At 36.9% G+C, this 27412-nt stretch overlaps 1 protein-coding gene across 5 annotated transcripts in view; it reads left to right on the plus strand.

Annotated features, from left to right (window-relative positions):
• Positions 1–27412, plus strand: part of CEP112 (centrosomal protein 112) — a 175446-nt gene that overhangs the window by 41062 nt on the left and 106972 nt on the right. For all 5 annotated transcript variants that reach the window (XM_075519264.1, XM_075519266.1, XM_075519263.1 and 2 more), the window contains 7 exons: positions 1036–1179; positions 3987–4141; positions 4475–4604; positions 5603–5695; positions 6500–6559; positions 10699–10778; positions 27094–27229. In XM_075519264.1, coding sequence (XP_075375379.1) covers positions 1036–1179; positions 3987–4141; positions 4475–4604; positions 5603–5695; positions 6500–6559; positions 10699–10778; positions 27094–27229 — 798 coding nt within the window. The remainder of the gene's footprint in view (positions 1–1035; positions 1180–3986; positions 4142–4474; positions 4605–5602; positions 5696–6499; positions 6560–10698; positions 10779–27093; positions 27230–27412) is intronic.

The following is a 27412-nucleotide window of genomic DNA, read 5'->3' on the forward strand; positions in this document are numbered from 1 at the left end:
TTACTATAGTCTGTTGTACAGGAGGTAGAGACATTCCCAGAATTTTTGGTTTTATTTATATCTTATGCACCTAGAGATTAAATAATCATTTATTTATTTTCCCAGATTATTTTTAAAGGGATCTCAAATTCAGCAAATCTTCTGAACGCCACAGTATATACATGATACTTATAATTTGTTAGCATCCTTATCTTTTGGATGAAAAATTTTATGTTAAGATACTGCACGCTGTTGAAGTCTGTTAAATAACGGTCCAGATTCACAGACACCTCCATGATTTTGCTAGTCTATATGTTGGAGAGAAAAATCTATACTTGTGCAAATTACCCTGAGTTTAGCAGTGTGTTTAGAATGATGCTTTTATTTCATATATTGCAGCTTTCTCCTTCAGCCGTGAAATGGATTTGTTAGAAACTTGAGAAAGACGTAATAGCTGTTATACAGCCAATACACCATACAAGTTTTGTATGCTAATTTGACACGACAGTGTTCTTTACTATTGTATCGATAGAAAATTTAGATTTGAGGCTGCTTGACTAGAAAGGGAGGCTACTGGTGTTTAGAATATAAATCAAGGGTTAGTAATGACATAAATAATCCTTTTATTAGACAAGTAGATAGTCAAGGCTCTCCAGCTTCTTACAAATTGCGAGGCAGATAAACTGGCAGTGTAAGTATCTGGAGGAGTATTAGTGTTTCGCTAATAGAAATTCATTAACTTTGTGCAACAGTCATTGGCGTTCAGTTTAAATATGTAAGCAAATAGGACAGCAGAGAATGGCAAAAATATGTGTGTGTTTTAGTATTCTGTACGGATAAGTTACACCCTCTATACATTTTAAAATGACTTCTGAATTACTGCTTTATAGAGTCATAGTAGACCTATTTAGTGAGACGATGATCTAGCGTTGTTACAGAGGACAGAAATGTGGCCTGTGCTTCTCAGTTATTCTGTTTATATGCTATAAAAATACCATACTTATAAACGCTAGTTTTATATGCCATTTATTATTTGGTATTATTTTTGTGATGCAGCTTCACAATACTGTGGCTGAGATGGAGAAGGAGAAGTTTAATATTCGGAAGAAGCACACAGAAGATATGCAGGACCTGCTTGAGGACACCAATGCTCGTCTTAGCAAAATGGAGGAAGATTATTTGGAACAGATAAAGTCAACTGTAAGGTTTTTTTGTTTTTTTTTTTTATAATATGTCATGACAGCAAATGTCTCTTGCAGTATTCAAATTTCATGCATCTGTGCAAAAGTGTACATGAATACTGTTGGGCTGAGAAATATTTTTGAGAGTGCAATGCAGTTGTTCTGTCTGGGGAGAGAACAGTGTCCTGGCAGCCAGTCCAACAAAGGCTTTTTTCCCCAGGATAAAATTCATTGAAGTACAGCCCTTCAGTATATACTACGCAGATATATGTTTGTATTGAAGGACAGTTTCTAGCATTTCTCACTGGTTTTGATTCAAGTTAGCAGAAGTTTTGTCTCTGTAGGTTTGTAGACTATAAAAAAGGATTTGTATGCTACATCTATTTTCATACATGTGACTTCTTTCTTACCCACCTCCCCTTCGAATGATCAAATGCTTCTGTTAGATTAAAGGTTAGATAAAAAGGATTTAAAAATAATTATTGTATTATTCTAATTTATTCCATTTATTTCCTAGACTAACTAGAAACATGTAAGCAGGTGTAATCTGGATTTTGTGCCTGCTATATAAATGCAGTAAAAAGCAAAAAATTAACAAGTATCCTCAAGAAAGCATCCTGTACTTTTTATCAGGATGAGGTATGAAGAAAATTGAATGAGTGAAAAGACGATATCAAACAAAATTTATTCCTTTATTAATGAATGTTGAATTTAAAACTTAGCATTCAGATCATGTCATAGGTAACAGTAAATACAGAGAAAAATGGACACAGTCTGTCAGCAAGATTGAATTTAAGAACCGTCAAAACTAGACAGATCTTGCTGAGCAGCTTCTGATTTAATAATTAAACAAGGTAGAGTTCAAGGCAGGGCTTAAGATGAAAGACTAGACTGTCACTGGAAATTAGTTTTCTTTTTTTTTTCTCTCTCTTTCTTTCTCTCTTCTGATTTTTGGGGTTTTTTTTGTTGGTGTTTCAGAGTTTCCTTGTTCAGAGTTTCACATTGTCAAGAATGCCATTGCTGTTAGCAAGTGAAATTGGCTGAACGATTTAACTAATACCATAGAGCTGATAAGTAGGGTTTTGTGCATTGAACAAGTATTAACTTCCTTGAGGGGTGGGGGGCCAGGGTGGAATGATGATATTTGGCAATATGTTAAGTACGAATTTTTGTTGTTGTTGTGGTGGTGGTGTTTTTTTTTTTTTTTTTTTTTTTTAAACCAAACCAACCAACCCCTCCCCCCCAGCCCATACTGTGCAGGTGGCTTTGTGTTGAAGGAAAAGTTCATGTTCTATGCTGTGCTATGTTCATGAAGTATCTTGAGCCACTTGACAAAGTTCAGGTGACCGTTCTGGCTCTGTGAGGTTCTTGCATTACTCCAGGCTCATTTAACAATTCTGTGACAATTGGGGCACTGGCTTGAGATGGCAGATGTTTGAGTTTTTATTTTACTTTAACGGGGGTGAAAATACTCTTGCTCTTCCCTCATCTTCAGACCTTTGTTAATATAAAAATAACTAGGATACGTACATCCTGGAAGGACAGCTGTGTCTTATTTTTTGACTCCAGCCTCCTGAGGAATTCTTCTCTCATTTCCGTGCATATGAACATAAATTTAGGGAAGAATGGGAAGTAGTAGAGTAGTCTTGTGCTACCTGCCTGTTCTCATTCTGCTCATTTTAAAAATTGTTTATATTAGGGGTTGAAGTTGTTGGAAAATTATTTAACTTTCGATAGATCTATGTAACTTCTTGAAAAGAAATCACTGTAATTAAGCAAATGATATGGAGAAGTGGATTAGGGAAAGGTATACCAGCAGAGACTTGAGGAATACGTTCTCAGTCCTGATATGGATTTGCTATATTCCTGTGCACAATACTCCTTCTCTGCGTGCCTCCATTTTCCAGTAATAAAATAGAGATGGTATACTTACCTTATAAGATGATTGGTGAATTATTTAGTTAATATTTGTTAATTTATTTGAAACAACTAGATAGCATTCGCAGTTAATGTAGCACTTGTATTATAATGGTTCCTCTTATCCTCCAAATCCATAGCAGATATTACTGTATCTGATTGTTTACAACCTTGGATGTGGTTTTGCCAAAGTGTGCACATAAAAGGCAGTTGTTTATAATTCTTTAGCAACCTAAGTGTGTCGCTTCTTGCTTTAGTTTAGAAAGTTGAAAGATATATATATTTTTTTATGTCAACATATGATGGTCATAAAAGTACTTGGAAGAATATTTCAGCATGAGAAAGCTACACATTTCACTGGATGCTATATAGTTTAATATGTTTTCTAGTTGACTTTTATAGCTGCTTCTCACCATAATGATCAGTAAAATCTTATTTTTAATATATATATATTCCTCCCCCCCATCCCCCCCCCAATACTCTTTCCCGCATTCCGGCATGAAGTTGTACATATTGCTAGTGATAACGCACTTGTTGGTTAATGGAAGGTCTAAAAATGCTTTACGTATATTGTCATCCATTACAATTTTTCACAGAAATATCTGTCTTCTCTCCCATTTTAAAAGATTTGTAGTTTAGAAATCAGTTGCACATATTGTTTTGCTTAGGGGAGAAGTCACGTTACTTTGGCGGGTGGGGTGGGTGTATTAGACATCCGTATTTTGAAGATTTATTTATTTTTTTTATATACAACATAGAATTTACTGTCATGATTGATGACAGCTTTGCTATTGTAACTCTGGTGTCTCTGGACCCCCAAAGAACCTTGCTGCTCTAGGCTACTGAATAACAACAGGGGTATAGCCTAATTTATTCTGGTATTTTCTCAACAATGACCTATTCTTTTAGAACCAGACGGTCAAAAAACTGGAGGCTCGTGTCCAGCAGTTGACTGTTGAAGCTGAAAATAGTAATTTACAGCGACAAAAATTATCTCAAGAAAAGACTGATGCAGAACAACGTTACCAGGCGGTATGCGCTGAACTTCAGGAAATGAAAGCAAGGTAATTAAATAGCGGTGGCTGTTTTTAACACTGAAGAATATGGAATTTCTAAAAGCAAACATTATTAATTTTATATCAAGAACTCAGTGAATGGTAATTGGCATTAGAAAGTTGTCACGAAAATGTATTAATTGATGTAAAATTCATTTTGGAACGGACCCAAATGACCATCGTAAGGAGTATGTTATCTTTCCATTATTTATAAGCGTTTCATTCTGTTACAATGAGCATGTGGTACAGGCAGACTTGCATACTCTGTAGAATTGATACTGAGCAGGTAAGATGCCAAAATATGAAAGCAATTTCCATATTCTGTTTGCTTACTACTTGTAGGCACAGCTCACTTCAGAAAGACAAGGACCATATTATACAGGAATATGAGGAGAACATTCAGCAACTACAAAGTAAATATGATGTTGATACAAATTTTATAAAGCAGGAACATGCTCTCTCTGCAGCTAAGGTATGCTTCCACGTATAATAGGCATTAAAATGTTGTTTATTTTTTAAGTGGTCTGCTCAATATAAATGTAATGCTTATGAATAAATCCAGGGAAATGCTCAGTTCCCCAAGTTATTTATGTGCATAAGTTTAAAAAAAAAATTGTGATTTAATTTTTCATTCCCAAGTTTGACTGAAAAATCATCTGAAGTTGGCTGATAATTCTGGGGTGTGTGTGTCTATGTGTACATACAGGTGGTATTTCCATAGCTGATTCAGATAAGGTACAATTAATATGCTGATTTTGTTTGTGCTTCTGTAAAAATTCTGGATACCAGAGGACCTCAGCACGCTTAAAGACTTAATGTTTTTGTAAGGCCTCTTCAATGAGGGAAGATATTTTTTCCAGAAATAGACTGTCTTGCAGGCCTCTTACATATTTAACATAATGTTCCATATCATGTTTTTAAGAAATTATTTTTAAATTCTGCAAGTGTACATTCCACCCAAAATGTAATAATTCTGGTTTGTTTCTGAAAAAACATTTATTAGGTTGATATCTACCAATATGCATAGGTAGATATATAGTATATATTTAATCTAATTTTCAAGTTAAATAATTGTAGAAAAGGCTCATGTTTTAAATACCATCTGCTAATCCTTAGAGCCATAGGACAAATGGGGTCTTTTGCATTTATTTACTGGAATTCTGGGACCTTTGATGATACTTTACTCCATTTAATTTACAAGGTCTTTTTCTTTCTTTCAATTGTTAGTGCCAAGGTTTTTTTTATTATTAGTTATCTTTTTGTGGGTTTGTTTACATTTCTAAGTTTGCCAGATGGACAGAAGTGACGTATCCGGAGTTGTAAACTCATACAGGCTTTTTTCCCCAAGTTGATAATTTTTTCCGATTTCCAGGCACCTTTGAGAAATAAATTTAAAACTGCAAAAGATGTATGTGTAGAGCTAATGAGGAATGCAACACAAAAATTCCTTTTTCTGTTAAATCCCTACAGGCATCTGATGCGATTGAAGAATTACAGCATAGTGTGTCCCTATTAAAACAACAGTTACAAGATTCAGAACATCAGAGACAGCAACAGCTGAGGGTGAGCCCCGAATTTCTTACTCAAGGGCCGGCCCTTTTTACTTTTTCCGGTGATTGGAATGTTTAGATAGCCATACTAAAATGCACTTATATATAACATGCATCTTTGTATGTATTTTATTCATAGAAATATATAGTGTCACCTTATGCTTAAAGGTTGATTTTTAAAAGTATGACTGAGAGAGATCTCTTTATGGGTAAGAATTTTCACAGGAACTTTTTCACTGTTTGTTGTAAGTCACATGTTGAAACAGTATAAACGTGTATCAGTGGACTGTAGAGAGGCACGTCGAAGAGTTACGAATATCTTTCTTTTCCTAAACTGCAAACATTTTTAAGTAACTTTCAAAGTTGTTTTTATTTTTGTTGCTATTTAACAGTTTGGTTCAAATTCCGTCTTCCCATAGACATTTAAATTAATCCTCCTATCTCAGGATAATGAGTTCCACATCTGTATCGCGTATCAATCCTGTTTGAGTTTTGGCATCTATTTTTCCTCCTATGACTTTCATTTCACAGTTGATGTGGTACAGAATGGCATTTTAATAGCTCAGAAGTTGCTTTTTCTCTTTAGAAACATGAATCATGACTTTCGAGAGAGTTTTGTTATGTGTGGATATTTTTGCTGTTGGTTGAATTTTTTTGTATGTCGAATTTTTTTTTTTTTAATGATGATGTAAAGTGGATTTTTAAATTTTTATGGACTGTTCTAGATAATAGCAAATGTGTGTGTGTTTAATGACTGCTTTGAAATGAAAGAAAAATGTGATTTGTCTATTTAGAATACACATCTCTTCCTTTGCAGGATCAAGAATACAAGCTTCAACAGGACAAACTTCACTTGGAGCGTGTATATGAAAAACAGGTAATATTTTCAGGAAAATATACCATCTTATGCACATTTCCAATTTTGTTGTATACAGAAGCTAAAGGTTTAAATTCTGAAATCCCCAAAGAAGTAAATTTTGGAAACCCAGCATTTCACATGGGTTGGAAGAATAATTGGACAAATTCAAGGAAGATTTTAAGTACAGCTTTTTAGTACAGAGATATCGTCTCTGATTCTGGGTACACTTCATCTTAAAGCACTTTGTGAATAGTGTCTACTCTTTTAGACTTTAAACATCAATAGGTTTCAAATAAAACTTCAAGTTTAGTGATGTTGTGATGTTCAACTCCTGCAGTTTTTAGTAAGAGGGTGCGTTAGATGCCTATTTAATTGAAAGGATGTGTTATTCAAATGTCATTTCCAAATGTGGCAAATTTATTACATAAAATAATGAATTGTGATCATAGCTACTTGTCACTTGGTAATAGCATTTGCAACATGAATTGTAGTGAGGTTTTGGTTTGAGTTAGTGCCTTCTGCTGACTTGAAGTCAAATACTTTTTCGTTCCAAGATATGTTTTGGTCTAATCCTAGCCTACATTTGTCTGTTTAGACAAATTGTGGTTTTTATGATGTTGGCCTCAAGAAAAGCCTAGGATTGGAATAATATTGCAGGTCAAAATAAAAATATATTAGCATAATTTGGATATCTTCTAGCTATTGAAGTATAGGGAAGTGATTGTGCCCCTGTACTCGGCACTGGTGAGGCCGCACCTCGAATACTGTGTTCAGTTTTGGGCCCCCCACTACAAAAGGGATATTGAGGTACTGGAGCGCGTACAGAGAAGGGCAACGAAGCTGGTGAAGGGTCTGGAGCAGAAGTCTTATGAGGAGCGGCTGAGGGAGCTGGGACTGTTTAGCCTGGAGAAAAGGAGGCTGAGGGGAGACCTCATCGCTCTCTACAACTACCTGACAGGAGGCTGTAGAGAGGTGGGGTCGGTCTCTTCTCCCAGGTAACAAAGTGATAGGACAAGAGGAAATGGCCTCAAGTTGCGCCAGGGGAGGTTTAGACTGGATATTAGGAAATTTTTCTTCACCGAGAGGGTTATCAAGCATTGGAACAGACTGCCCAGGGAAGTGGTTGAGTCGCCATCCCTGGAGGTATTTAAAGGGCGTTTAGATGAGGTACTTAGAGACATGGTGTAGTGGTGGTTTTTGGCAGTGTTAGGTTTATGGTTGGACTCGATGATCTTAAAGGTCTTTTCCAACCTATATGATTCTGTGATTCTGTGATTCTGTATAGTGGACGTTGGTTTATTGCAACACATCACTTCCTCTGCAGAGAAGTAGAGGTTAAATGTGGCTGGTAATGTTTCCAGGCACCAAGTCCAAATGCCATCACATGCTCACATCTACACTACTAAACTTTACAATTCTGGACAGTAAGGTGGATGCAGCCGTATTGCATTTCTGCAGTGGTGCCTGTCCTGTGTGAATCTTGAATGAGCTTTGAGGATCATTTGGGAGAATGCTGCTTAGCATGAGCTAAGAGCATGTCAGCAATCACTGCTTACACCAGTAAGCACAGATATTGAAGTTGTAGCTCTCTATCAGTAAACAAGAAAGTAGACCCTTTATTTTTAATAGGTAACTTTACAGCAGTTTGCCTATTCATAAATTTTGATGTAACTGTATTTTTTAAATCAAATCTTTGAGAAAGGAGGAGAAAAAATACATGTGAACATGTGAATATATGGATATAAATCCATAAAATAGTATAGATTGGCCCATAAAATACTAAACCAAGCTTGCCTTCAAGTGAGGGAATCATGAAGTCTCTGGTGCAATCTGTTCACTTAAGAACCTACCCATTATCTAATAATCTTTATTAGTCTACAGTGGCTATTGCCTGCTAGGATATTTAAACATCAAACAAATAATAGGTAGTAACCCTAAATGTCACTGTTTGATTAAATGTGCTTATCTGCTGAATCAGGAACCAGTTAGGCTAAATGGTTTTACAGGCAAAGGAAACACCTGCTTTTTATAAATAATCTACCGCTTGTTTTCCAAACATTTAGCTAAGCGTAAGAACAGTGACAGATTATTCCTGAGAGCCATTCTCGAGCCAGCTGTTAAATATATATAATTTTACCAGCTTTGGCAATACCTTCTTTACTCTCTGATAGACAGCCATCTGTTTGGAGGCTCTTTCAAACCAACTAAGTATTCAGACTTCCATGTAGTAAACACCTACATGGAACTGCTTACAGTAGAGCATATCTAAATGTGTTTTTTCATTGGACTATACTCTTACGCTTCTGACAATACACTTATTAAAACATGTTTTTCTTTATTGTAGTGACTCAATAGCATGTAACATTGCGAATGATTGCAGGGGAGTAAGGGATTTCCTGTGCTCCCCATCTGGTAGAGAAAAACATGCTTAGTACGTCACATCGCCACGTTGTTACTTGAGCAATCCTAAAAGCCAAACAAATTCTTGTACTTAATCTGCCTTTGGCAAAAAGTGTTATGAAAACCCATGGTTTGGACCATGCCTGGGAGGTTGCCAAATTCTGAACCTGCTTTTCTGTCTTGATCCAGAAGTACCAGAGAAAAGAATTCTTCCTAAAAAATGTCTATTCCTCATTAGTGAATTTAGGAAGTGGGAGTGAGATTTTGTTCAATGTTTTTTGTGACTATATTGCTTTATGGGGAGAGAAGCAATTTCTCAGACTGCTAGGGTATGTTCCTTGTGAGGTCTTGAAAGTTGCCATTTTTATTCTGCATTGATTGAATACTAATAGGAATTAAAACAGTATTTCAAATTTAAATGGTAACTAAAATATACTGGGGAAAAATACAAACATTTAGAGGAGAATGAAAGGGCCTCAAAGTTTTTTGTAATGGAGTATTTTTAGGATATTTCTGTAAGAGGTCTGTTTGTCTCACTTTTGTGTGCAAATGTCTTTTAAAAATATGTGTGTATAGATATTGCCCGGTGTAACGGCAGTTGCATGGAGGAGAATTACTTGGAAATGCCCAGTTTGCTTGGGGGAATGGAAAGGAAGAGGGATAAGCAGCGTGGCCGAGCGAAGGGAAATGGAGAGAGATGTGGGACCCCGTGATGTTAGACAGTAGTGATCCTCTGCTGTGCGCTGAGGTCAAGTTTAGTGATGTGAAAGATTTTTATACTGCGAGATTATTCAAAGCGAACAGGTATACTAATGCTGATCTAGGTAGGAGGTGATGGGGAAAAGATAGGAGGACGACGGGGACAGCTTTTTTTTCTCTTGTGCGAGGATGCAGAGGCTTTTGGGTTGCACTAGGACTGATTTCTTGCCACATCCATTGGAGTGACAGATGGCTTATTCTCCTGGATTCACACTGTATTATAAGCAGCACGTGGTCACAGTTTACTATGGAATAATAATTGTTAGCTAAGATGCTCCATTATTTTAGAGGAGTCTGGGTGCTTTTTGTGGGTTTGCTAGTTGTACACTTATACAAGAGTGCCATACCCCCACATTTCCAGATGGTGTTTTTAATGTCTGGTTGCAAAATGAAAAGTTTTATATAATGATTCAAGCACTCTGGTTTGATTTCACTGGGTGAGGAGTTCATTAGTAGTAAACCACTTTTCCTCAAAGTTTTACTTTTCTTAGGAGTATCTACCCTCAGCTAGTTGATGTTTGATTATGTACTGAGTATGTATCTAATGTTATTTACTATCATTACGTCTGGTATTTTTATTGCTGTAAGAACTGATTAAAAAGTAGTTCACTTTGGGTATTCACAAATTGGTAAGTAGGAACTCTGCACCATAGAGAATGCATGTCATTATTTTAGGCAGATTTCTATATGCTTTCCTGTATTTATCTAAAGAAAATCTAGTTCCTTTTTATGTAATTACTGATATTTCTTTATTCTAGAGAACAATATTCATTTTAAGAAGAAAAATAGCTCTATTGGCTATATTCTCATACTTCATCTCTCTGTTAATCCTTATTCTTGGATTTTATATAATTTTAGAAATATATAGATGGTCGTCTACATCAGTGCAAAAGAAATATGAAAAATAAATAGTTTTTATAATTTAAAGTAACATTTTCTTTTTTTAATCAGACTTTGTTTTAGCTAAAATATGGTATTTATTTTCCTTCAAATGGTAGATTCATGGCATCCGGAATGATCTTGATAAAGAAAGAGGGGATGCTCAAAAGAAAATACGCAAACTGGAAGAGACTTTGAAGTAAGTGAATATGGAATAATTGTTGAACCATCCCCAATTTTTTAGTCAAATTTATTAAATAAACATATGCTTTTTCTCATCTCGCTGCCTTCCCATAATTTCTCTGGGTTATCTTCCCATTGTAAAGCTGCATCTTCAGGGTTCTAGTTAGCCCTAAAAATTAAAAAAGTAAAGCAAGAACCAAGCCACCCAAATTTGTTGACTTTCAAGTGGTAGGAATAAAACAGAATTGAAGTAGTGATGTCAGCTGGTCTTGCCCTGTCAAATAAATGAAACCGGCTTCAATTTAGAATGGATACGTAGTAGGCAAATAATCCAAACTAAAGACTAGTTGCTGTGGACTATTTTAGAGGAAAGGATAAATTTGAAATATGTATTTATTTAAATTCTATTTTAACTTGATTTAGTATATGATGTTTGTGAGGGTTTTTTTAATATCCATAAATTACAACTTTAATGTGGATTTTTTCCTCTTTGATACCACTCTTTTTTGTGTGAATACTTATTTTTCAAATGTAGCTAAGGCTCGTAGAAATGGTCTGCAGCAAACAGAAGACACTTTTCATTAACTAACTTGGAACAGCTTTTTTGCTGACCTTGTACATTAAAAAACTAATTAGGATGCAACAAGTTTGTTTTCTGAGCGGAGGAGTGGTTTACATACAGCAGATGCGCGTATGACAAGATCGACTCTTGTTATGCTGCTTCCATTTTTGATTATGTAAAATATTATTTCCATATGTTTATCCAGTTTAAATTCAAAGTTATGGAAAGAATTTCTAGGGAAAACAGATTATTCTGAAACAAACCAGGAGTTATTTGCTAAAACTACTCAGCTAAATGTTACAATGTATCTTATCTAGGCTGATAGAGGCATTGTGAAGATACTTTTATTCAATAAAAGTCACAGGGCTGAAGTCTGTCTGCCTTTATTTCCATAATCTCTTAGGTATTTGGCATAAATAGAGACCATCTTAAATCATTACAGACATTAATAAAAACTCTAGCTTTTAATCTTTAAATTCTTTACACTGACTATTATTTATAATTTTAGGGAGATTGAATCATTATCAACTAAACTTAATCTTTCAGTATTTTAACATCTGATTCATTGATAATGTGCTTGCATTAATTATCTTCCATGGCTTTCAAATAGCATGTCAGGTTGCACTTATGTTAATAAAATAAGTCTGACTTTACAGTCCACTGGCTGCTCAGAATTCATTCCCCATGTGGGTGCTCTCAGTAAACATGGTAGTGCTCTACTTCAGGCAAGTATTTGTAAAGTGGGTTAGTGTGCTGTGGATTTTGAACTTTCTTTTAATTAACAGCACTGTGCTGAGAAGCTCTGTAGGTAGCTGAGGAGGTCCTCATTTATTTCAGGTATTCCCTAGCTGTAATCAAGCTCAGGTTTAATGTTTGGGTTAGAGTTAGGATTTGAAAGACTAACGTTTCAGGAGCCCAAATGACTGGTGGGTGCTTCAGGGCTCACAAATTAAGATGATGTTGGCAGAGGCCAGTCCCAACCTTGTGCTTTGTGTGAGTGGGTCCTTTGGCCAAAACTGAGCATGGGTGAGCCTCTGGAGGCCGCATGACAGGTTAAAAGTACGTCTAGGCTGATTCCCCTACAGCGAGTGATTAATACCTATTCCCGGCTTTCAAAGTGTCTAATATAAGCTACTTCCACTCAGATTGTAGAGTACTCTTTCTGGGTCACTTCCATGTCCTATGGCACTCTGTTTCTGTTATGGGGTTTTTTTATTTTATTTTTTTGATTCAGCATGTTGAAAAGAATGTAGTGATTTCTAATATTAAATGATACATCACTCTCCTAATTTAAAATGGAAAATATTTTAATTTTGGAGATAGCTTACTCATTATAATGAATCTATACTACTGTTCTTTTGGTTGTGTTATACCAGTGATTTGGGGTTAATTTTAAGATTAATAATGGAATTAATAATGCTAATAAGTAATTATTTTGTAATCGAATAGAAATAAAAATTAGCTTTCATCCTTGTTTTTGTCTGGATGGAGATAGAAGTTGGCAGAATCATCAGGGTGGATTTGTGCTCCTAAAGATTAAAAATATTGTTTTTGCAGAAATATAGTGCCCTAGTCTAAGCCCAGCATATATTCTGCTGGCCGGCTCTTTCGGATTTCAACTCCGGTGCAAAACCTCTGCCTCTTGCATCTGTACGTTTCTGATCACGGATGTGTCAGTGCATGTGAGTGTTAAGAGCAAATTCACATGCCCAGTAGCGAGGAACTGCTAATCCTGCAAGGCTGACTTTCTGGAAATGAAGCCATTAATTTAGTACCAACGTTTCTGGACAATATTAAGCTTTTACATGTATGTGTTTGTATATGATATCTATGTAAGTAATACATAAGAAGCAGTAATATTTTTGTGTCAGAAATGGGTGGCTTCCTTATGGCTTTTTTTTTTCCCATTGCTGCAAAAATTAGTGCTTTTAACAGTCTCTTGCTATTAATGTGAATCCACAAGATCTAATGTTTTATGTGAAAATGCTTTATTTTTCTGTATTTCTTTGACTATTTGCGGAATCAAATGAAGTAATTACAAGCTAAAGCAGACACTGTAAACCTTTAGAACACGACCTTATCTTCCTTGAGAGGTGAAATACAGTTCACCATCTTCAACAGAAATGATGCCTTGTGGAATTGCAGCTCAGAACCCAGTAGGTGCATCACTGATTTCTCATAAACTACTTTGATCTGAATGCACTTTGATTCTGAAATGGCCACAGGATTATATCTTGAGTAGCTAGTCAGCTGCAAACACATGGAAAAGGAAGTGGCAGGCACTTTAGTGGGGTTTATTATTATTATTTTTCCAGTGGTGTGACAGCAAACAGTGCTATTGCAGTTTCAAACATATCCACACAGATGCATAATGAAAGTGATTTGAGACATTGTGTGGAATAGTAAAATCCACATTTCTAAAAGTATCTTTCACTTCAAATAAGTAGTGTTGCCAGAGTTTTCATACTGAATATGGGTTTACATAGCTTATGGAAAGTTTTTTTTATTCTTCTGAAGTTTATGGTAGAAATCTCTGTCAAAACAAATCTTTTGCAAAACAATTGCTCTGATACTCGTGACTATTGGTGGTGACTTGTAGATATAAATTTTATATTTAGGTTAGCAATGCATGTCATAGGCATTGCCTAATAGCAAAAGTGACTGTAGGAAGTGCTCCAAGGATTTTTCTAGAATGTTATTTAAACTGCATTTATATAATAACAAAGTGTTCTTGAAAAGCTTCTGTGTAATTACTTGGGGGGAAAGGTTGTTTCTCTAATCCCTTTAGTTTGCTTGCATAAAATATGTCATGAGAGTGGGTTACAAATAGGCTGAATCTCTGTGGCTCTTATCTCTCTTATATTTTAAGTAGAGGAATAGGAAATAAAGAGATATAAGTTCTATTACAATTTGTCACACCACGCACTGAGTTGAATACAACAGAAAAAAATTAAGAAAAAATTCTGTATCCATTTGTTGCTGAAGAAATTACATGGAAGAGAAAGAAAAGGTCTTGCTGACTTTATACGACAGTATCCAGAGTAGCTTTCAACATGATCTGTTGTGTCTTGCTCTGTGAAATTGGGACACCTATTTATTAAAAATATTTATTTTGCCTCTGCTAATATTTTAATATCCAGTTATTTCATAATTTTAATTTACTAGGCTGTAAGGAAGTATTTCCCATTTAATTGAAGAATTGAAATATAGACGCTTAGAGACTTGTGGCAATTTAGGGAACTGGAAACAGGCATAGCCTTCCTGTTGTTTAAAAATGAGGCTGGGGCGTGTGTGTTAAAGCCTCTTTGACTGTTTTTACTCTTATTTCTATTTCAGTGATCATTTTTGAAGCAACTTGACTTATCTGATCTACACTTGAATAATGTTCCCAACAGTAGTATTGCAGGTGGACGATTTATGCGCTTTTCTAAAGACCTAACACAGAGGTCTACAGAACTCTTTTCCACAACAAATAATTGTGTTTTAAATATGGTTAAGTATTTAAGCTCCCTTCATCTTGGACCTGTTCTGCACATTCTCTGGCTCTGAAGACTCTTGCTGTGTCTATAAGTAGCAGTTTTTAGTAAATATCTGTCCCAATTACTGAACAAAAGCTCTAAAGTTGTATCTAACTTGTTTTCGTAAAATGACGCAAGCATTTGGAGCTGTTCGTGCTTTAGTCGGTTTGATGTATCGATCACAAATACTAAATTATATTTCTTTTCAACAGAAGGTGTACTAAATAATGACCTCTGTTGATATTAGCCCTCAAAGAACAAGATGAACTCTGGCCCTCTCCCTGCAGAATTGTTTGAAGACATATTGAAGGTACTATTTGAAGAAAAAAAAAAGTCCTTTTTTTACTGCTTCTTTTGGTTCCGAAATAGCATTGTAAACTATGACAACAGTCTTTCTAGTCATTGCAAAAATTTCAGAAATAATTATAGGAGTGACTTCATGAAACACCAGTGAGAGTGCATGTTCAATAAGGACCTTGGAGATGAGAAGTGTACATTACGTTCATAATATAAATATTAAGAATTTGGTGTTAGCAGGGTAGTCATAGCAATGATCCCGAAGGCTTCCCGTGGAAGTATCACAGTTCTGTGCCAGGCGTTATTTGCAGCCAGCAGAAGTGCGTGTACTTTAAGGCTGGCCTCGTTTATTTGCTGATAAACAGAGAAACTTAGAACATCGTCGCTTAAGATCAGAGGTAAAAATCTCTTTTATGATCCAAAGAAAGAGCAGAATAGCCGTGTGCATTATTAGTATTTAGATACTCCATCAGTGTACGAGGTATAACTGCCAGCTTGGCTGACATGAAGGAGGATATCGGGTGTACAGGAGGAAACGTTTGTTTTACAGCGTTTAGTTTGAAGCTCACTTACGTTATTAGAATCACAGAATCATTTAGGTTGGAAAAGACCCTTAAGATGGAGTCCAACTGTAAACCGTAAAATATATTGTTAGTAATAATACATAAAAAACTAAAGGTGACGCAGTAAAGAAGGGAGGATTTGGTTGTATAAGTAAATAGTTGTAGTTACAGTTTTTTTGAAGTGGTGAATACAGCATATGTTTAGACCACCTGAGTTGTCAGGTGGTCTGGGTTTTGCCACTTCCATTCTGGAGTCCGTAATAGCTTTATGACTGCATAGACGCGTAAAGTTTGTCTGTCTTGAGATGGAGATTTTGGACTAAACGATAAACATACGTAAGAGTCGAGGCTGTTATCATCCGTCACCCGCATGGAAGTGCAGACCACCTTGCTGCTGCTGATTTCTCAGGATAATGGTTGTGATGGTTCTCCCATACTGGAAATAAGTATGGGATCTGATTTAATGCTTTTTTGTTTGCGTGTCTCATACGCAAGTTAATATTTCATTATGCTACTGAAATATAGCTTTTCTGAGTTCTTACTCTTCTATTCCGTAGTGTGATTGAAGGAAACAATTTTTTTAAAAGTCACGTTAGGAGAAATGAAATTAACTGTTACCTCTACAGGTGCAGCCGTTTTAACTGAACATGGAAGTGTCAGGAATGCGTGCACACTACCTACAGTTAAATGCTTCGTAACGTTCTTCCTCTCAATCTTTGCCTTTTTTTAAACCTTCCTATGGAGCCAAATCTCAGCACTTTGCAAGTGGTGATGATACAGAGCAAATGTTTAGCAGCTGGTTTATTGAAAGTCACTTAATAAAATTGTTTGTTTACATAAGAAACTAGCAACACCTCTTTTCTCCATTGCTTCTCTACCCCTCATTTGAACTTGTTTAAAACTCTTCTGGGGAGGGAAGAGGGGCTAAACTTTCCAGAAACCAGCAAAGCCGCTCCTACCTATTGGCAGATTTGTATTTTTACAACAGTTTCTAAAGCATGCACGTACAGTTTCAACAGTATTTTGTGATTTGGTTTGGACAGCAGACCAAGATGTTTCAAAGTCTTTTCAACCAAAGGCATGGTATGAGGGTGATGCATGTAGATGTTCAATAAAATACAGAAATAAAAGGACTTGTGTACATGCACGTATTTTCTCTGGGAATCCTTGACACGAAAATCAAGGAAAAGAAGTTGATTTCTCTTTGGGGATGGTGCCATGGAGTTTCCTCGCTGCAGACTTAAAAAGACTTATTTCATTGCTTTTCGTTATTCCCAATATGATAGCTGTGTCAGTCCTTTGTACCGCCGCTCCACTATTTCTAGGGACTTTATCAAGTGTAGTTCAGTGATATGAATATATCTTTTAAATTTCACACAAGTTTTTGTGTGTAGTACACTTATTACTACTACAAGGTTTTGTTTCGTAGAAAGTATCTGATAAAAATGCATTTGCACTTGTATTTACTAAACCAAGTTGAAAAATGCTGTTTTGGGAAAGAAATTACATTTTTTTTCATCCCAGTTACTCTTCTTGAAATCTTAGTAATTTCTTTGTTCAAAGGGCTTCTACTTGTCATCTCCTAGTATGGTTTGCCAGTCATTTGGTTCTTCCTTTCTGAATCATTTGTGCCCTGCCTGACATTGTCACAAGATATATGGAGCAATGGAGCTGGAGCTCTCCTCAGGCTTGTCTTGAGGTTTTAGGCTTAGTACTGATACTTGTAAAGCCTTAGGAGACTGGCTTTTCTATCACACTGACTAAAAAGCAGAAGCTAGTGTCAGTGCATCCTGCAAGAAGAAATCTAATTATAATTGTCCTGCAACTTCAGCCTGAATCCCTGACAAAAGGGATGCCTGGCTTGCAGCCACACGGAGGTTCAGGACGTTCCCATCTCCTCTCGTTTCTACATCCACGGGGCTTCTGTCTGGTTTGGACTATGGTGCAGTGGAAGATTTGAGTTTACGTGATCCTGTTACCATGCTGCCCTCAGTGTGCGGGGGCGTTTGTTGTTGGTTTTTTGGGTTTTTTTTTGTTCTGAGACTCCTTCTCCTCCAGCAGGCATTCTGCGTGGCGTTTCCTACAGTTCCCTTGGGTTGGTGAAATGGGGACAAAACAAACATTGGGAACAGAGCAAGATGGTGCCTTGCAGAATCTCTGTTCTACTTTTTCCTACAGCAATGGCTGTGTAATGACTCATTTTTCATTGTATAGTTTTCTTTGATATACAAAGAGAAGGCCCAGATTTGTTTGGACTGAAAGGCTCTTTTTGCTTTGTTCAGAATACATAAAAATGTATTTTAGCACCAGAAGTTTTACGTGAGGTCTTTTAGTCTTTGAGATTACTAATCTCTTGCAAAATTCCTATGGTGTTTATATAATTTTTCTTTTCTCTGTATTATCGCAAAAGGGACAATGTAAAAGAAATGAGAGGACATAAATCTGAGAGAAATAAATGGTATATATAATGCTTCTGAGCTAATAAAGAGGGAAACAGATGAAGGTAAGGATAAATAAAAATGCAAAAATAGATGGCAGAAGGAGAAAGAATAAATAGCAGTGAATATAATCTCGTTTTGTTTTGCAGGTTACAGTTGCATAATTTTGCATTTACTTTTATGTTGGATCCCAGTATTTAAAAAAAGTTAAATTTGGATTTTCAAAATATACAGGAATTGTACTTTTAAAAACCTGTGAGTTAGTGATTTTGAGAACTTAATGATACCAAATGGTTTGAGAACTTATTTTTAAACAGCTTCTTCAGAATACTATTGTATGGATTGTATTGTGTGGACTTCCTGTAGTGGTGGATGTCATAAATGCCATTGCACACGGAAAAATACAACTGCACGATAATCATCAATACAATGATAAATAAATAAATGGAGTGATAGCTTTAACCGCAAGTTGATTCTTTTTTTTTCCTTTCTTGCTCCTCAAAGTTGAATCCAGATTCTGAATAATTACTTGTTGTTGTTAATATTTTTAGGATAATTGCCTAAGAGTAGCTGTTTTCCTGTAGTTAATTCCATTTTTCCTTGAAAATGAAGTATTTGTGTGTGGAGGAATTCTTGTAGGAATGGAAAAGCTATTACTATTTAAAGCCGGAAATAATTAAAGAAATATGAGAAGGCATTGTCTTTAATTCCAAATGTTGCAATAAAGAACATTGTTAAGAGTTTATACTCATGTTCGTTGTGTTCATCATTCTCTTTTATTAAAATGTTTAGTGTTGTCTTGCTGCAACAGTTGCGGTATGATGCAAAAAGCGAACTTTGTGATTCAAAACCAGTGGTAATGTTAAGTGGCTGAAGAGTTTGGATATAATTTTACTCTGTAAAACAGGGCTGTGTGTTTTTTTTGGTGTGGGGTTTTTTTTTTTTCTCCTCTAAGAATCAGTGGAAAACCAGCCAGCTGTTCTCCACTTGGTGCTCTGTTTGAGCATCTGCAACCTTTTAGAGCAAAGCCAGTCAAAGTTTCCAGCATATTGTAAACATTCCTGCAGCCCTAGTGACCACGCTGACATAACCCGCACGCTGGGGGGCACGATGTAAAGTATGAACAGAGGGCCGAAAAATGTGGTAGCTTTATTTAATAGTCTCACTTAAAAGAAAAAAAATAAAGTGTTCTATTAACTATTTACAGCCTTTCATTTTCTTTCACCAGTTTCTCTGGAGACCTACTGGCAATAATGAAATATGTACTTAAAGGAAAGCTTCGGTTGTACCAAAAAAAGTAACAGTTGATTTTTAATCCTTGTCTATGGGACCGTTATGTCCCTCAGATGGTTATAGAGATATCATATGACATCTTTTTAATGATATCAACTGTGAAAATGCTTCAATATAATATATAGCTGTATGAAATGAAAAGTATTGCCTTGTGAGATGAACAGCATCAGTGTATCATGCTAAACTGCTGTAAATTGCTATTCTAACAATTAATGTAGTTAAGGGCTATAGATTTTGACCTCACTAAATGAATATAAAAGTAGTTAACACAAATGTCAGAATTGTTCCCTTGTTATTCCAAAAGGCATCCCTTTCACATGAGCGTATCTTTTAGACTCAGTGCAGTATATCTCAAGACTGTATAGTGCCCAAAACGTTGGTGAAATGAGAAGAGCCTCCAGTTGGCTAAAGAAAGTCTTACAGATGATTGAATTCAATTACTGGTTTTTAATAAGCATGAAACTTTTCAGGCTGTCACCTTTTTTGGGTCAGTTAAAAACTGTCTACAAAAACATTACAAGGAATGACTTTGTTCCTTTTGTTGTTGTGCTAGATGATTGTGATTGCTAGACTTCAATGACACTCGGTAATCTTAAGCTTACTTCTACTTTTTACAACTTTCCTCCAGCTTCATCAACAACACAACCAACCTTCATTGAGGAATTAATATTTCAAACAGTACTTTTATTGGGGAAAAAAAAAAAAAAAGGTGAAAATCCATGTCCACCATACCCAGCCTCTTAGAAAGAAGAAATTGATAGCTGAGTAGATACTCATCATTCCTCAGGACTGAGTTACTACATTGTCCATTACAACATGGATATTATTATTCTGAATCCTAAACTATAATAGTACAATTACTTTAGCTATAAAAATAGTTACCTTAAATACGTTGAATGACAGAGTGAATACTGTATCCTTGTAGTTCCTTGTATAGGCGAGTGAGATGCTTGCTTTTTGGATTCTTTACTTGCTTATTCAAAACTGGTATTTGGTGGTGTAGTCATGATTGTCTAAGGGTAGAAGAGAAACAGGATTAGTGGGAAATAATTTATTTTATTAAAGGCTTTTTGACCCAGGGTGTTTTTATCAGCACCTCTTTGAAATAATAAACCTGGCATGCTTTAAGCTGAAGTAATTAGTTAGATGTTTCATTTAGAATTCTGTATTGGAAAAATTGGAGACAGACTTAATACTGTTATTTCATCCTCGTCGTCTTTGATTTGCCAACCACTGCTGGCTCTGTCACTCATAACACATCTTGGGCTGTTCTTTGTTAGTGTTAAGTGATTCTTCTTGCCTGGCTCTCCTCCTCTGCTCGGTGATCTCTCCCATAGTTTGTCCTTCAGATGGTTTATCTTATTCACCCTCCAGCTTTCTGTGCCACAGCACTGTTCTCTGATCCCTATCTTTTCCTTCTTTGCACCTCTTCTCTGGGTATCTCATGAATCTATTTACTATCTGTGCTGCTGACTTTCTGGTCCACCTTTTAATTACGGTCCTGTCTCCTTTTATCAAGGCCATTATCTACACCTGTCTCTCTAATTCTCCCCTCCATGTTCTCCTTGTTGAGGTTTAGCTGTCATCTCAGCATGTAAAAGCCATGACTATTAATCTCTGTTCTAATCCTCCTCTCTTGATAACCGAGCCTCTGTGGCCTTTCATATATGTGGTGTATCTAAATCTTGTAGACAGTTTCTGCAGTGTTGAGCAAAATTATAACGTTTTCCTTTCCAGCCACACTTGCAACGCTTGCCCAGCCTTTTAACCCACATCTCATTCATCATTTTGCAGTTGCTGTTTTTATTCTGTTTGCATAGCACCTAGCACAACGGTTCCCTGTCATTATTATAATGAGAAATAGTTATAATAATTATTAGTGTATTTAACCAATGTCTAGTTAATTTGTGAGCCATTAATTTTGAATGTAATGCATTATTCTTCTTATTTCACAGAAGTGTGATATACACACCTGGAATATTATTTACTCTAAATTCATTAACGGGTTTAAGTAGTGGTTTCATTTGTTAATGTTATCTCATGATTTATTTAAAACGTAAGTATATAGGTTAAAATAGTAATTGTATTGTAAATATCATTCATTGTTACAGCTTACTTGAAGAATGCAGACCAGCTTTTTGATGTTAACATCTCAAATTATGCGAACTGTAAACAATTTATAAGTGGATTCGTGCTTTTTCTCATAAAGACAAGCTCATCTTATACTAAAGATCAGGCAACGAAAGACAAAATTGTTCTCTACTTTATATTTTTGGCTTTATTTCTTTGAAATGATGAAACAAGTTAGAATGCTTTCTAACAACTTCGAAATATTAAAGTGCCCGGGGACAGGATAGGGATGATGTTTTGAAGGCAATAAATATTTCAGCTTCACATTTCAGTCTTTCTTCTTCCTTCCTTTGATCTGGCTTTGGTTTAGTTATCATTCCGCTTGAATGACTTCACACTGTCTTTCTTCCTCTCCACACCAAAAAGAAGTGTTCTGCACATATTCCATATGTTTGGGCGCTCGCGTTGTAGGGGAGCCCCCGTCGTTCCTCATTGTTCGCTGCTAATAACTGCCTCTACAGCGAGGTACCCTAACCACAGCGACGACGGGTGCGTTTAGGCCCAGTATGGAATTTACACAGAAAGCTGTTACTTAACTGTCACTGCTTGTTAAAAACAGTAGAGCAGGAGAAGGAAAATTGGGGTTTGTGTGTTTCAGAGAATCGTTATTACTACTGAAGCATGTTTCCGTAACAGTATACTCAACCAGTAACCCCTTCTTTCTACAAATATACGGTCCTTTAGGCTTTAATACATTATTTATGTAGTTGAAATAGTCTGCATTCTGGAAATTGAATTAGAGGGGCTGTTGCATGGAGTGTTTTTTAATGGTTATTGCACCCAGCTACAAAGTGGTGCCGTGGAGCTTGCGTTTGGCTATAAACCAAAAAACTGCTGCGTCCCCGGGGAGCCCTGCCAGTGTCGGGGCACCTCCGTGTGAGAGTCTCTCTGAGGTCAGGAGCAGGATCGTGGGGTCACGTATATAAGGTTTTGTATATGGAAATATATGTGTCTGTATACTGGACGGGTACTCGTATCTGTAGCTTATACACAAAAGATACTATGGTATATTTCCTGAATTTTGCTTTTGCATGGGCAGATCATGCCTGTTTTGATGACGGTTATGTTTTTTAGCTACTCAGTATGCTGTGTATTACGTTGTCTGGCAAGTTGTCTTCTCCTTTGGGAACATGTGTTTATATAGGTTCTTTTTTAAATCTAAATGGACTATATAAATGGTGATAACGGATTTTGTTTCCACACAGATTAGTAAAAGAGTCAATTTTTTATTGCTTGTGTCAACAAATAAAAAGGAAAGCTGTTTAGAAGCAAACCCAGCAATATGCTTCTTCAGCTGCCTTCCAGCAAGTGAATAGTTTGCAGTTTGGTGGGTAGTGAAGCAATCTTCCCTCAGAAGTGTTAATATTTGGGGAGGAGAGGAAGGAGCGGGCAAAGACTTGTGCAAGTACAGCAAATCTAAATACATAGGGTGAGTGCATATGTGTAACGCGGGATCATCGGGGTAATCGGCAGGAGACCGAGCAGATCACCCTGTGAAGATCTCAGCTTCGTCAGTGGGAGCGAAGGCTCCGCCATTACTCTGCTTTTCCATGCCTCAACCTTACAGAGCAAGATTCATTTTCATCTACAGGTATAAACCCAGTCATACTAACCTGTGCTAGACAAGAGGTGGAGCCTCTCCCTCTTGCGGGGTCCATCAGAATCTAAGTTTCAGAAGTTTATTCACTGGCAAAAGGTATCCTTACCACAGAAATTCCTTGCTCTGCTTTTGTGCTCCACTAAACTCAGGAAACAATGGGCTGCTTGGACACAAGTGGGTTTCCACTGCTGCCAGCAGTATTTGAAAACCTGGCAAAGAATTTGCATATTCCTGAATTAAAGCCTGGTATAATTTCTATAACAAGGCATCAGGATTTTCACAATCTAGTTATTTTTCATATCACTGAAAAGCTCTCTAAACCACGCACAGGGTGCTTGTGTGCAGATTTGCTAATGGGATGTGAAACTCGCTGTCCGCAGAAGTTGTCCACGCGTAGCTCACGGAGGTACACATTTTGTACATCTGTATGTTTATATGCAGTCTGAAATATTTTAATTTGTTGAAGAGGCTGTGACCGAGACAGGTGCATCTCCTGTTCTTGTTTGCAGTTGGTCAGCCCTTGCTTTCGTACAGGGAACGATGAGCCCCTTGCGGGTGACGGCGCTGGCTCATACCGCGTTTGCTGGGACATCTTGAGTTTGTTTAACCTCCCGTGTAAATCACGGGATTGCCCTGTGTTTCATTAACTTCCCTTGCAATGCTGTAATGTCTTACTGTGTTTAGTTGTTACCTCTTGGAAGACATTTGACGAAGCAAGGAAAATATTTATGATTAAGCATGAAGAGGAAGTATGTAAGACGTTTATATTTTCCATTTATCAGTCCACTTCAGAGTGCTGCTTTCTGAAATTGCAATTCTGGACTTCATAGTGAACTTCCACTGAGATGGTTTGTGCTGTGTAAGATTGCTAATTCTGTTGCCATATCCTTTACACGCTGAAACAAGAGGAATTTGCTGCTTTTTAAATTGGGGCCAAAGAGTAAATTCACCCTATTTTTATATTCAGGCCGGCTCGGCTTTAGGGGATTTAAGTGATGTAATTGTATTGTATTCAGCTCCACAACTAGTCCAACTGAAAAAAATAATCTTCAAAGTGACTATTTCAGTGCTTCATGCAAGGCACATTGCTCAGTGTCTTGGGAAAAAAAAGTAAAGCTTTTCTTATATTTGTGAACCGTGGTCCATTGTTGCACATGTTTTCTAAGCTTCTGTACAAATCTTAACTGCACAAAAAGTAGAGAGCGCTAGCTCCCACATCCTTAAAAAATGAAGTTTTATTCCTGGTTATAATGAGATGTTGCATCTATTCATGGGATTAAGTCCTTAAAAGAAAGGAAGGTGCATAAAACTAGGTTCCTAAAAGTTTACATCATAATATTTCAAAATAAAAAGATATTCCTCGGGAAGAAGATGTATAAATTTGGAGGCTCGCTAACAGCACAAGAACTGGCATCTTGTCCTTTTACGCTTAGATTTGTTGCATTTCCATCTGACTGGACCAAAAATGTTGTTCCGATGTCTCTTGACGCTTACCAGCGTGTATATGTTTGAATAAGCTTTGGGTTTTGGTTTTGTTTCCAGTGTGGATTGGAAGTATTAGATGTATTTTGCGGGGAGGGAGATTTGTGACCCAGTGCCCATAACTGAATTCAGGATCTTTGGGCGGAGAAGTTGAGCTTTTCCCCTCTCCGCGTTTCCTCCAAGGGAGCCCGTGTGGATGGTGCTCTGCTGGCGAACCCTCTGCTGCCCGGCTCCCCTCTTCGCTTGCAGGGTGCCGGGCCGTACCTAGGTCTGGGAAGATAGTTCATCTTCCATATTCTCTCCTGGGAACTGCTGGTAGATTGCGTTGTGGGAGAGGGGAACAACATGCTCGCTGTAATTGAGTATCAAACAGCCATTAACTTAAACACGTCTATATTTAGCAGCTCCCTAGTACACGGGTTTCAAGGGGATAATTGAGCCAAATGCCTTTGCAGCTAGAGCCCACGCCTGACTAACTCATCAGACAGTTCATATCACTTTTAGCTCTGGAGGCATCACTGGTGTGCCCATTCCGAGAAATGTCTGAGCATTTTTGTGCTTGCAATTTTGATCTTTCGGATCCTCCGTAGCAGAAATTTAAATCGTAAATGCTCTTTTTGCCACTTGAATTTAGACAGGGAAAAAAAAAAAAGTTGATTTTGGTGTTGGGGTTTTTTTGCTGTGTAATTTTTCTTGTCTTCTAAATGAATGGAGAATATGGTAACTTAGATTAAGATACAGATATGCTTCCCCCTCAAAGGAGTTTAGGAAATGGAATTGCTGTGACAGTAGAAATAAAGGATATCTGTGTAGGAGTGATGGAAGCTTTCTAGTGAATTTGAAGAAAATTTGCACACGCTCTTTTATGAACACAAAACCAAAAACGCTAAACAATTACCACCAAAAATGTGATACAGGGTTTTGTTCTGTTTTGCTCCAGTTTCTGCTGGGTAGGAAAAGTATTTTCCTTTTTCTGTGAGGAAAATAGCAGTCTCCTTATGTCTCAATTATTCCATCAGCTGTGAGTAAGGTACCAAAATCAAATTTTTTTTTTAAATATACATAATGAAAAAAACCCAAAAGCAAACAGTAATATACTTACTCAGGGCTTGTGGCATTTCTTTGATCTCTTTGCTAATGGAATTACCCTGCTCTCCTACACTGCAAACGGACGCTTTGTGAAGATGTAGGATTATGTTCTTTGTCCCATTGTCAAAGTCTGGTATGAAAACCACAGAAGAGGATGTGAATACTGTAACTTTGGGATTGGCAGCTTCCTGACCTTTATAAAAGGCTTGCTCAGTGCTGTAATAGCTAGTTCAGCGCTGGCAAGGTGACAGACCAGATGAATTAGCTGGTCTTTTCTGTCTCTTATGTGTCTTATGTGGAAATAATTTCTGTCAAAATGGGAAATTTATCATGAGGTACTTCCTCTGCCTGTAAGATGAAAATGTCAACCACGGGTCTGTTTGAATGTGTCTTCTGTTACAAACCACTGGTGGAGCCAGCTTTCTCCATTGATACCAGCGTTGTGTTCCCCTGCGCCTTAACGCAGTCAGGCAGCTCCACTGACCTGCGATATCAGAAACGTGTAACAGAGAGTTAATAACGCTGCCTGACGGTGTTCTATGTGAGGACTCACATCAAAAAATTAGATATTTACAAGTGATCAGAGTTTTTGTCTGTGATGTGTCAACATGGTGGATGTGTCTGTTTTTTAGATGTGTGTACGTATGTGCATGCACATAAAATGATATGCATGCATTGCTATTGATATACTGTGATGTCTTAAGAAACCCAAACCGATTTCTATATATGTATTGACATTACTATGTCAAGTAGTATAGGCTGTTAATACGAAATATCTTTGCATAAAGATTTAACATCTGTCATTACTTTAAAGGCTGAATAGATATTACAGCATTATGGGTTTCTAATAGATTAAGAAGGTACCATATGTCACGCATTACCCTGCTTTGCATTTTGATGTATGTCAAGCCGTGAATAATCCTGCATCCTCTCTGAGCAAAGATGGCATTGGGATAATTTTTTTTGTTTGTTTTTAACGGGAGAAGATGATCGTGCTGAAAGGAATTCATTTAACTATTGGGGGGGCAATATACTTTTAAAGGTGAGATTAAAAAAAGGGGGTTATACAGCAGGTAGTAAACCATTCAAGTCAATGCAGACTTTGGAGATGGAGGTGTTGTCGTAAGCTATGAAGGCCACAATTAGGTGTGCAAAATTCACTACGAGAAAGTGAAAATAACTCTAGCCTTCTATTCCCTCTTCAAGGTATTGCTAAGGGAAGTTTGGCAGAAGCTGGGACAGGAAATTGAAATCTGAATACTATTTTAAACTGATAGGGTTAAAGGCCTCTCTTTTACACTAGCACACTTGTTCTTTTATTTGATACTTGAACTCTGAAAATTTTCTGTGACTTTCTAGGGAGAAGGAGGAGCAGCTGACTCGGGTGACAGAGGTACAGAGGCTGCAGGCCCAGCAGGCAGATGCTGCCCTGGAGGAGTTTAAGCGGCAGGTGGAGCTGAACTCAGAAAAAGTCTATGCTGAAATGAAACAGCAGGTGAGAAGGTCACAATGCCAGCCTTTCTGAAACTCTGTCTCAGTAGGATAGCATATTCTGATCTTATAATGCCAGAAACATGCTTCACTTGAGAGTGCTACATCAAAATCTTTCAGAATGTAGTGTCTTTGCTAGCAAGTCAAAAAGGGATGTTAGCAGTTGTTTCATCTCTCTAACAAAGCC

This window comes from Mycteria americana, chromosome 16 (assembly GCF_035582795.1).
Source record: "Mycteria americana isolate JAX WOST 10 ecotype Jacksonville Zoo and Gardens chromosome 16, USCA_MyAme_1.0, whole genome shotgun sequence".
Lineage (NCBI taxonomy): Eukaryota > Metazoa > Chordata > Aves > Ciconiiformes > Ciconiidae > Mycteria > Mycteria americana.